The sequence below is a fragment of the Aspergillus aculeatus genome (assembly GCF_001890905.1).
Source record: "Aspergillus aculeatus ATCC 16872 unplaced genomic scaffold ASPACscaffold_1, whole genome shotgun sequence".
Taxonomy (NCBI): Eukaryota; Fungi; Ascomycota; class Eurotiomycetes; order Eurotiales; family Aspergillaceae; genus Aspergillus; species Aspergillus aculeatus.
The window spans coordinates 1,497,042-1,508,881 of record NW_017962976.1 but is presented as its reverse complement, the minus strand read 5'-3'; the positions used below and the strand labels follow the sequence as shown (position 1 = coordinate 1,508,881).

General features: G+C 51.6%; 2 protein-coding genes across 2 annotated transcripts; both read right to left on the bottom strand.

Moving 5' to 3' along the window:
• Positions 1 to 89: 89 nt before the first annotated feature.
• On the bottom strand, positions 90 to 3,477 carry ASPACDRAFT_1861494 (isoleucine--tRNA ligase ILS1; the record flags this gene model as incomplete). The annotated part of the gene is made up of 2 exons (XM_020197783.1): positions 3,001 to 3,477; positions 90 to 2,894 (listed from the first exon to the last, which is right to left on the bottom strand). Exons 1-2 carry the CDS (start codon positions 3,427 to 3,429, stop codon positions 90 to 92), a joined length of 3,234 nt encoding a protein of 1,077 aa, XP_020061059.1. The 5' UTR covers positions 3,430 to 3,477.
• Positions 3,478 to 3,680: 203 nt separating this feature from the next.
• On the bottom strand, positions 3,681 to 7,956 carry ASPACDRAFT_109517 (putative intracellular protein transport protein (UsoA)). The gene is made up of 6 exons (XM_020195398.1): positions 7,543 to 7,956; positions 7,430 to 7,480; positions 7,185 to 7,380; positions 6,654 to 7,117; positions 3,981 to 6,602; positions 3,681 to 3,920 (listed from the first exon to the last, which is right to left on the bottom strand). Exons 1-6 carry the CDS (start codon positions 7,816 to 7,818, stop codon positions 3,822 to 3,824), a joined length of 3,708 nt encoding a protein of 1,235 aa, XP_020061058.1. The 5' UTR covers positions 7,819 to 7,956; the 3' UTR covers positions 3,681 to 3,821.
• Positions 7,957 to 11,840: the final 3,884 nt, after the last annotated feature.

The following is an 11,840-nucleotide window of genomic DNA, read 5'->3' as shown; positions in this document are numbered from 1 at the left end:
ATTTTATCTCATAACGGGAAAAAAACAACCACTGGGAATTGTATGAATCTAACTGTTGTCGTTGCACATCTTAACTTGGCCAAAAGTTTCTACAGTTTCAGCAACCGCAACAAGAAGGTGGCCTTCTGGACTTCTTGTTCTTCCTGAATGATCATCTGAGGCTCATCGCCACTTGGCAGCTTGCCGTCAATAAGCTCGTGGCGCTCAAGCGGTCTGCGCACAACCTTTTCGATAGCCTTGGCCTGCGTCTCAAACGCCTTGTTGATACCAATGTCTTCAGGGTCGGACAGAACCACGTACTCCATTTTCACATCGTCGGTGGGCACCAGACCGGCCTTCTTGCGGAGACGCTGCAGGCGGTTGATGATCTCACGGCCCAATCCTTGCTCGGCCAGGTCGGGGTACAAGTTCGCATCAAGGATGGTCACGAGCTCATTATCGGTATTCGATTCCATGTTAACCGACGAAGAATCCTCCTTTAGACCCTTCTTCACAACAAGATCGCCCTCGATAAGCTCAATGCCATCTACGAGCATCTTCTTTTCAGCGACGAACTTCTTGACGTCTTCACTGGTCAGCGAGGGCAAGGCCTTCTTAACCTTCTGGACATCCTTCTTCAACTTCTTGCCGAGGGTGGGCCAGTCAGCCGAAACACTGTACTGAACATTATATTTGGCCTCATCAGAAGAAAGAACAAGCTCAAGAACGTTCAGTTCTTCCAGAATGTAGCTCTGTAGAGACCTGACATCTTCCAAGTACTGCTCGTCCTGGTGAATGACGACAAGCGTTTTCAAAGGAGTCTTCAGACCGATGTTGCGTCGTTCACGGGAGGTACGGGCCATTTCGATGACCTTCTGCATCCGGCCGACTCTTCTCTCGACGACCTCGTCGAAAAGCTCCTCGCGCACCTCAGGGAAGGGGAGGAAGTGGACACTACGGCTATCCTCAGCCCGAAGAGCCTCGGGAATGTGGGGCAGGAGCTTCAAGTAGATAGTGTCGGTGAGGAAGGGGGTGAAAGGAGCCAACCCCCTGACCAGAGTGTACAAGACCTCGAAGAGGGTGTTCAGGGCGTGCTGGGTGTCGTCAACACCGTTCTCACCCTTCAAACGTCTGCGGTTGAAGCGGATGTACCAGTTGGTGGTGTTATCAATCAAGCCAAGCAGACGAGGGACCACAGTGTACAAACGGTATCCTGCCATCTCTTCGTTCACAAACTTGAGAAGACTCTGACAGCTGGCCAGGATCCAGCGATCCATGACATTGGTGTTGGTAGCTTCCGCCTTGGGGTCGAATACGTAGTCGAAGCCCTGGGTCTTCTTGAAGAGAGCAGCTTGTCCCTCGAAGAACTTATAACTGTTCCACAAGGGAAGCAGAACCTTGGCGACAATCTCCTTGACACCGGATTCCTTGAACCGGAGGGGCTCCGCTCGCACGACGGGAGAGTTGATCAAATACAATCTCAGGGCGTCCGAACCATATTTGTCCATGACCAGGGCCGGATCAGGGTAGTTCTTCAGACGCTTCGACATCTTCTTTCCATCTTCCGCAAGAACAATACCATTGACGACACAGTTCTTGAAGGGAAGCTTACCGAAGAGGTGAGTTCCCAGCACCGTGAGAGTGTAGAACCAACCACGGGTTTGGTCCAGACCTTCCGCAATGAAGTCACCAGGGAAGCTCTTCTCGAATTGGTCCTTGTTCTCAAAGGGATAGTGTTGAGAAGCGTAGGGCATGCTACCTGACTCGAACCAGCAGTCAAACACTTCGCTCACACGGCGAAGGACACCCTTGCCCTGCTTGCTTGGAATAGTGATGTGGTCAACCTTATCGCGGTGAAGGTCGGTGAGCTCTCCCTCGTAGCCGCTAAGCTGCTTCAACTCTTCGACGCTACCAACCGCAACGACTTCCTTGAAGTCCTCGCTGACCCACAGCGGAAGGGGAGTACCCCAGAAGCGATTGCGGGAGATGTTCCAGTCACGGGCATTCTGAATCCAGCTAGAGAATCGGCGTTCCTTCACGAAACTAGGCACCCAGTGGGATTCCTCGATACCTTGAAGCATCTGTGGGATGATAGGACCGATCTTGACAAACCATGCAGGCACGGCTCTGTAGATCAAGGGAGTATCGGAGCGCCAGCAGAAGGGGTAGCTGTGAGTGATCTGGCTGTCAACGATCAAGCGACCAGCTGCTTTCAGGTGCTTGATGATAGCCCTATCAGCGGCCTTCACGTGCTGCCCTTCGAAATCCTTAACCTCGGCGGTGTAGCAACCAGTTTCATCGACAGGGTTGGGAGGGCTGCGATCTTCATTGATGACACCATGTTCCACGGAAACCTTGTAATCGTCTTCACCAAAAGCGGGAGCTTGGTGAACGATACCAGTACCATCCTCGGCGGTGACATACTCGGCGGTCAAGACACGGAAGCCGAATTCCTTGAATTCTTCGTAGAAGTAGTCGAAGAGAGGCTGGTACTTCCAGTCCTTCATGTGCTCACCCTTGAAACGGTCGACAATCTTGAATTTCGCCTTCTTGGGGTCCTTGTACAGGGTACGGAGCAGGGATTCGAGGAGAACGTAGTGCTTTCCGGAGGCTTCGTCAAGGATCTTGATGTATTCGAAGTTGGGGTTGACTGCGAGAGCGATGTTGGAAGGAAGAGTCCACGGCGTGGTCGTCCAGGCAAGGAGGGCAGTCTCGGGGTCGTCCACGAGGGGGAATGTGACCACAACGGCGGGATCCTGAACATCCTTGTAGTTCTGCTGGGCCTCAAAGTTACTGAGGGGGGTGTTGAGGGCAGTCGAGTAAGGCATAACACGGTAGCCGCGGTAGACAAGACCCTTGTCGAACAGCTGCTTGAACACCCACCAGATAGACTCCATGAAGCTAGCATTCATGGTCTATGATACTTGATTAGAGAATACTTTTGAAGCTGAATGATACTTTGGAATGACGGGGTGTTCAGGCGACACGAAGACAAGAAACCAAAGTAGCGCAGAGACCTACCTTGTAGTCATTGTCGAAGTCAATCCAGCGACCTAGTCGCTCGATAGTCTCCCGCCATTCCGAGGCGAATCTCATGACAATGGCTCGGCACTCCTCGTTGTATTTCTCGATTCCAATCTTCTGAACGGCCTCCAGACCCGACATTCCCAGCTTCTTATCAATCTCATATTCGATGGGAACACCGTGGGTATCCCAGCCAAACCGACGCTCGACATAGTGACCCTTCATAGACCAATAACGGGGGATGATATCCTTGATGGTCGAGGCTAGCAAGTGACCGTAGTGAGGAAGACCAGTCGCAAATGGAGGGCCATCGTAGAAGGTGTAAGGCTCGCGGCCCTCGGAGAGTTCGACCTGTCTCCGGAAAGCGTTGATTTCCCTCCACCTCTTGAGGATGGCCTCCTCTTCACGAGGAAAATCAATGGACATGACGAGCAGGTGAGTGCAGTCGTCGACAAAGGGAGGGGAGAGGAGGCTGCAATCGATACGATCTGCGCAGAGAGTGGATGGCCGCGGGGTAGAAATAGAGTCGTGCGCACGATAAAGTCGTGAGTCACCCCGCGGTTGGAATTTTAGCCAAGCTGCACAAGGAAACCAACCTAGTGCGTGCCCCGCCTGCCGCCGGAATGAGGCGCGCCGCGACTCAAGGTTCCTAGCACGTAGCCACAATACTTATTATCCACATACGTCTAGCTCTCCTACACATGGAACCTGAACCAGCTGGACCATAATTAATCATGGACATCTACAGGATCTTATTTTGTCTATCATCCGACGACAGTGAGGGCTGATGCATAGTCCAGCTCTCTCGACGCTGCAACCTACTCATCCTCTTCATCATCATCCTCTTCTTCCTCTTCTTCATCGTCATCCTCATCTTCCGCTTCAGATACTTCTTGTCCGAGATCCTTCAGGCGTTGCTGGAGAAATCAATGAGTCACTTACATGCACGTCAGAGTTTGGGTAAAGGGGTGACTCACCTTGTCCTGGTTTCTCTTCGCTTCGAGGTCCCCAAAGACAATGAGAAGATCTTCTAGTTCGGACTGTGCCGCCTGGCGTGCTTCTTCCTTCTCGCTGGCCTCAGATCGGGCCTTCTCAAGCTCTTTTCGTACAGCTTCCAGGGCTGCTGCCGTCTTCTGAGCTTCTGCTTTAGCCTGCTCGACCTCGCTCTCCGCCTTCTCAATCCTCTTTTCTAGCGCAGCGTGTTTGTCTGAGCTGTCATGGCGCACGGATTGCAGATCTTGCGAAGATTTTTCTATGGTCGACTTCAACTCGGACTGTAACCCTTGCTTGGTGGTCTCATGCTCGGCGATTTCGGCCTTGTGTTGCTGCTTGATCTTGTCGATATCCGACTTCAAAGTCTGAATTGTGTCATTGAGGCCGGACACTTCATGCGCGTGCTTCTCGGTGTTCGCACCGCTGCCCGATTGGAGGTCCTCAATTGTTTTCTGCAGCTCGGACACTGAGCTTGCATGCTTCTCCGTATCCGCATCGAGCTTGGATTGAAGGTCGTCAATCGTTTTTTGCAGCTCAGACAGTGATTTTGTATGTTTCTCTTTATCCGCATCGTGCTTGGATCGAAGATCATCGATCGTTTTGTTCAAGTCAGACAATTTCTCGACATGCTTGACCTTCTGCGCATCAAGTTCAGATTGGAGCTTTATTGAAGTCGAGCTCTGAGCGGACAACTCTGCCGCATACTTCTCTTGGTTGGTTTGCAGTGCGGATTGAAGGTCATTGATCGTCTTTTTCAAAGAAGATAGCTCCTCGGCGTGTTTTCCTTTCTGTGCGTCGATTTCGGACTGGAGAGTACTAATCGTCTCGCTCTGCGCTGACAATTCTGCGTGCTTGTGTTTGCTAGCTTCAAGCTGAGACCGTAGGTCTTCGGTTGTCTTGTTCAGGTCAGACAACTCAGATGCATGCTTTTGCTTATTCGACTCGAGCTCGGACTGAAGTTTGCTGGCTCTCTTTTGTAACTCAGACACTTCAGCGGTGTGTTGTTCTTTGTTGGACTCGAGTCCCGCCTGCAGAGATTGGATCGTGCTGTTGAGGTCCAGAACCTCAGCCACATGCTGTCCCTTGACCTTCTCGGCCTCGGAACTCAATTTCTGAATCGTTGCCTTCAATTTAGCAATTTCGCCTACATGCTGATCTCGAAGTCGAGCAAGGTCGGTTTCCAGAGACCGGATATGCTTCCGTAGGTCAGCTGCCTCGCCGTCATGATGCTTCTTGGCGTGATAGAGCTGCCTCTCGTAATCAGCTGCAGTTTCCTTAAGGCGTTTTTCACAAGCTCGAATCTGCTCCTCATGCTTCCTTGAAAGTTCGCTTTGGTCGCGCTTCTGCTGCTCCTTCAACGCCGCGATATCCTTTTCGTGACTTCTTTTGAGCGATTCGGTAACTTGCTGTAATTTGGTGGACTCTACAGCAGTAGAATCTCGAGTCTTTCGGTGTTCTGCTTGCTCTTGCTCAAACTTTGACTGCAAAGCAAGCAGATCCTCTTCCAGCTTCTGTACTACATTGCCTTTCTCTTCGATTTCCGCTCGAAGAGTATCAACTAGCTCACGTGATACACCTCTTTCGACTCCGTTGGTGATGATGGATATCTCCAGTTCGGGCTCTCGGTCGATTGCACGAGTCAAACGACTGAAATTGTCCTTCAAGAATTCGATGAAGGCCCGATCGAAATAAATCTCCGGCAGCCCGCCATCGGATTGTGCTCCAACTGTCTGTGGTAGGACCTCGAAGTCACGTACCAAAGGAGCTTCTCTAAACCGGGTGATCCGGTCAATGTATTGTTCTCTCCCCAATTGATCGAGAATCAACTTGTGCAATGTCTTGCGAGGTATAGGCGAGTCTTTGGAGGAGAATTCATATATAATTCCCAGTAGGATGGTGCAGAGGCCGGGCACAAGCACATTGGAGACCCCACGATGTTTGACCTCCTGGAGTAAACTCTGAATGCTGCTGCCCTCGCCTAGAAAATCATTCACAGCATCTGGCTCCTCATATAGCCAACCACAAAGCAACATCAAATACCCAAGGGTGATACGCTCATCGTCGCCGCGCTGCACACCGGTGATCAGGTTGCCCACTATAGTCTGAATACAGGTGATCACTTCTTCGCCTTGTTCAGCATCACCCTCGGTCACTCCCATAGCAATTTCCTTTGCTTCGGCGTTCTCCCAAAGCAACTGGTACATGAGTACAGCCGCCATCCAGGTTTGATAAGGATCAGCGTTGCCACGAGACTCTGGTGGGGTGAGTAGAACGGATAGAATGTTCGGGATCTGGTCTTCGCCGCTGACATGGCCTTGAATCGCCCGGCCCAATACATGAACGCGGATTCCAGAATGGTTCGCAAAGAATGCCTTTACACACTCACAGGCAGCTAGACGCGCGTCTAGGAGCGAAATAGGTGCAGGCTCTAGTGTCAGTTTGAGCAAGGCTTCGATCACATTGATCGGCTGAGTCTGCTTGACCTCCGCGGTGCCATTAGCAGCAACATTATTGGCCGGTTGTGGGCCCCAGACTACCTCCACATCACCGAATCTTTCCTGTAGTGGTTTGTTTGCACGGATAAGGTCTGCGCATGTTGCAAGTGCCTAGGAAAGTAAGCATCGTGCTGAAGGCAATGTAAATTAAAGAGATCCAACCTTGGCTGTCACGTTGACATTGAATCTTTGACCGAAAGCTGTGCTTAACACTTGCTCCATAACGCCATGGTTCCAGAAAGCCATCTGGTTTGCAGGAGTGTTAACTCCTCCCTTTACAAGGAAAAGCTGGATAATGACCAACAGTCCCCAGATGTTCTTATCACGGTGAGCGAAGGTCCATTGCAGGGTCTGGTCTTCGGGCTCCTGGTCTTGATTTGCGTCGGCAAGAAGCTTCGCTAGTCGCTTGACACAACCCGTTTCACGGAAGTATGACTGGTTCGAGATGTTGAGCCGTAGAAGATTGGCAAGTAGAGAGAGGCAATCTTCAACGACTTCCGACCCATGAGTCAATGCGCCTTCAGCGTCTATCAGGGAGAATAGAAGATCGAAGGCATTCTCGAAGGCAACAAGTTTCTGGAATTCCTCCGATGCTGGCGTGAGCGCGATGAGAAGAAGCAACGCCTCTAAGGATAGCAACTATGCATTAGCACGGGAATTCAAAAAGATTTCTCGATTTTGCGGGGAGCGTACCATTGCGCACCGGTTCTCGAGAATCTCCCAATGCGCTGACGAGTCTCGGGATACCCAGAGGCGCAGTCAGAATACACTCCTGTGTCCTTTCCGGCCGCGCACTAGAAATTTGAAACATCAATTGCAAGGAATAGAGGCGAGAGTAGAAATCGCGTGTATCTAGCAGATCGAGGAGCGCGGTGATATTGTCTTGTCGCTTCCGCCCAGTCAGCAATGCCTAACGGAACACGTGGCGAACACCGAACCTGGGTGAATTCATCTGACAACCAGAGAGCGATTTCGTCGGACGCTTCGGGCTGGATCCAGACTATGTTAGCGCCTTTGGTTGATCAGGGTTGTCAGAGAGAAGATGACCAACACTATTCTCGTCGGGGGTGAACAGCATCAACAAGGTCTCCAGGACCACCTTAATTGTGTCCACATCCTCGCGGTCATTTCTCAAACAACTGATCAACGGTCGCAGTGCGCCCGAAGCAACAGAAGCTGGGTAAGTTTTCGAAAAGCTTCTGAGTCCTTGAATGGCTGCTCTTCGATCTTCCAACAAAGTGGCACTCTGGAGTCGACTACTGAGAGTATTGATGGTGTCCGTAGCCGTTTGTTTGGCCGGAGCCTGCGATTCGAGGATTCGGAACATCGCAATCGATAACTCGTAATTTCATGGTCACCACCGGCCGTGGGCGTAGAAGGGTAGAAGCATTGAGTGGTCTTGAGGGTCTGAGTGTCAAAGAAAATTGATAGCGTTGAGTCCTCGATCGGCTGAGTTGTTCTCTCCGTTATGGAGCTGCAGCTGGACTAGTTCCGACAGCTAAGTTTAAACTAGCCTAACCCAGAGGCGGAGGCGGAGGCGGCGGCGGCGACGGTGCATAGGAATGACTCGAAGCCAAGGGCTCGCGCTAAGCATCCGGAACCGCGACAAAAGAAGCGCCGGCTCCCCGGTTCTTTCAAAAGTCAACGGCTGACTGTCGCAGAGACTTTCAAAGACCTTTGCCGTCGTCGTCTTTCGCACTCCTTTCACCGGCCCCATTTCTTTGTCTTGCTGGCTCAGGCTGGGTGAAGTGGGAATTGTTGCTCAACATAATCAAGCTCGCGCGACCGCGAACCTTGTCCCCAACACGAATCCCCAGTCACTTCTGCCGATCTGAGGCCTCGAGACAGCCGATGCAGCGCATCCGCGAAACAATTTAAAACTACATATTTCATTTGTGAACTTTTCTACCTTTTTGTTTGATATATAACAGCAGCCATGGGTGTCCCAGCGCTTTTCCGATGGTTATCCAACAAGTACCCAAAGATCATCTCTCCTGTCATCGAGGAAACTCCCTATGAAGTCAACGGCGAAGAGGTTCCGGTTGATACCACGCGCCCCAATCCAAATGGCGATGAAATGGACAACCTGTATCTGGACATGAACGGTATCGTCCATCCCTGTACTCATCCCGAAGGAAAGCCTCCTCCGGCGAACGAACAGGAGATGATGGTCGAGATCTTCAAGTATACCGATAGGGTGGTCAACATGGTCCGGCCCAGAAAACTTCTCATGATTGCTGTCGGTAAGTGAAACGCGTTCACCCTGATTCTACAGTGGAAATCGGCCTTGTGTTAACACTTATCGCAATTCAGATGGAGTCGCGCCACGTGCGAAAATGAACCAGCAACGAGCACGTCGTTTCCGTTCGGCTCAAGAAGCTAGAGAGGCGGATGAGAAGAAGGAGGAGTTCCGAAAGATGCTTGCGAAGCAGAACGGTAACAAGCAGGACGAGGATCTTTCGGAACAAGTCATCCAGAAGACTTGGGACAGCAATGTTATTACACCCGGAACTCCTTTCATGGATATTCTTGCTGCCGCTTTGCGCTACTGGATTGCTTACAAGCTCAACACCGACCCGGCTTGGGAGAAGGTATGATTTAGGTCTCTTTATTCGCTTGAGTTCGGATCCGCTAATCATAATAGCTCAAAATCATTATCTCCGATGCGACTGTACCAGGTGAAGGAGAACACAAGATCATGGAGTTCGTCCGGTCTCAGCGGGCGGATCCCGAGCATGATCCTAACACTCGCCACGTCATTTATGGTCTGGATGCAGACTTGATTATGCTGGGTCTTGCTACTCATGAGCCTTATTTTCGAGTTCTGCGAGAGGATGTGTTTTTCCAGGAGTCCAAGCCACGGACATGTCGCCTGTGCGGTCAGCCCGGCCATAAAGCGGACGAATGCAGAGGGCAGGCAAAGGAGAAGAGTGGAGAGTTTGATGAGAAGCAGAAAGGATCCTCCCTCAAACCATTCATTTGGCTCAATGTTGGTATTCTACGAGAGTATCTTGCTGCCGAGCTGTATGTTCCGCAGCAGCCTTTTCCCTTCGACTTGGAGCGTGCCTTGGATGATTGGGTCTTCATGTGTTTCTTCGTAGGAAATGACTTCCTTCCGCACTTGCCATCATTAGACATTCGCGAAAATGGCATCGACACGCTAATCGCAATCTGGCGCGACAATATCCCCGTCATGGGCGGATATTTGACTCAAGATGGGCATGTCGACCTGAAAAGAGCCCAGCTTATTCTTCAAGGACTGGCGAAGCAGGAAGATGCTATTTTCCGCCGTCGTAGACAAGCTGAGGAGAGGAAGCTTGCAAACGAGAAGAGGCGCAAGCAGGAAGACCAGGCGCGTCGCGAAGAGCAGGCGAAAAGACAGCGAAGAGGCTCCCCTAGCTATGACACTCACGAATCACCCACTCCGAACCGAACCCGCGGTAGCGCAGATGCAGCACCTCCAAGTGGAGTGGAGCTGATCACACCTGCTCGCGGAGAACTAACGCGGGAGGCGAGGGAATTGACTCACAGCATGGTGGTCAACCGTGGAGCAGTGTATAAGGCTAATATGGCCAACAAGAGCGCCGCCGCTATACTCAAGAGCAAGATGATGCAAGGCTCGCAGGAGGGATTGGCTTCGAACGAGACCGAGGAGTCTACACCGGGGGAGTCTGAAGCAGCAGACGACAAGATGGATCAGGATCAAACCTCACCTTCGGTACTTGGTAAGAGAAAGGCCGAAGCAGATGCTGCGGCGACTCCAAGCAAGGACTCCCCGAACACACCCAAGGACGATGAGATGCCCCCGGACAATGTTCGTCTCTGGGAGGAGGGATATGCTGATCGATACTATGAGCAAAAGTTCGGGGTCGATCCGCAAGACAAGGAGTTCCGTCACAAGGTCGCGCGAGCGTATGCTGAAGGCCTGGCCTGGGTCCTTCTGTATTATTTCCAAGGATGTCCTTCATGGACGTGGTATTACCCATATCACTACGCACCCTTTGCGGCCGATTTCGTGGACATTGGTGAAATGGAGTTGTCGTTCGAGAAGGGAACGCCCTTCAAACCTTTCGAGCAACTGATGGGTGTGCTGCCAGCTTCATCTAATCATGCCATTCCTGAGGTCTTCCACCCGCTGATGAGCGATCCCGAGAGTGAAATCATCGACTTCTACCCGGAAGATTTCCCTCTCGACTTGAACGGCAAGAAATTCGCTTGGCAGGGTGTTGTCTTGCTGCCGTTTATAGACGAAAAGCGGTTGCTAGATGCCATGGCCAAAAAATATCCTTTGTTGTCGGATGATGAGAAAGCTAGAAACACCCCTGGTCAGGAAGTACTGATGATAGCTGACAGTCATCCTGTATACCAAGACCTCGTTGCCAATTTCTATTCGAAAAAGCAGGGCGCCTCCAAGTACAAACTCAACATGCGGGCAAGTGAAGGACTGGCCGGCGAGGTTGAGCGCAACGAGACATATATCCCACACAGCTCGCTGGTGTCGTCCCTTGAGGAATATGGCATGCCGTCTCTCGAGCAGGATCGATCTCTAACGTGAGTACCATCTTCACTTCTAACCAGTATATCTTTCCTGTTGTCGTTAAATGTACTGATCTGACGTTTTTTAGTGTCAATTACGAAATTCCCAAGTCAAAGAACATTCACAAGTCCATGCTTCTTCGAGGTGTTAAGCTCCCGCAACCGGCTCTCGACAATGGGGACATCCAAGCCGTTAAATCTAGAGCTCAGCATTCGGGTCGATCATTTGGTGGTGCACCTTTTCGCAATGGCAGAGGCGGTCGCATGAACTATGCCAGCAACCGAAACGATAGCGACCGCCCGAACCCGTTTGCAGCACACCTTGACCCTAAGTTTGCGCCCCCTGGCAGTTCTAGTGCGCCGATGGGCATGTCTTCCGGTTGGGCTCCTCCTGGCTCAGGACACGGAGGCTATTCTCGAGGACCGCCACCTCCTCCCCGTGGTGGCTCTTACCACCGTGGCGGGCACTACTCGGGCCAGCAGCACCAGAACGCGCCCGGGAATAACTACGATTATTACGGACGAAGCCAGCAGGGTTACTATCAGCAAGGGTCCTATGGTAATAACTCCGGTAATCAGTACCAGGGTAGACATGGCGGCGGCGGTGGTAATGGTGGGTATGGCCGGGGAGGGTATCAAGGCCGGGACCATTACTCTTCGCGAGGCTCTGGTGGTGGATACGGTCGCTATTAGTGTTTCACGGCCATGGTCAGATCCGCTCGGGTTTGTGTCTCAGGTGCCGATCGTACCTGATCTAGTTTATGTTATGTATGACCCTTGGTGGGGGGTTTTTTTTGTTTGTTTTTTTTTTTT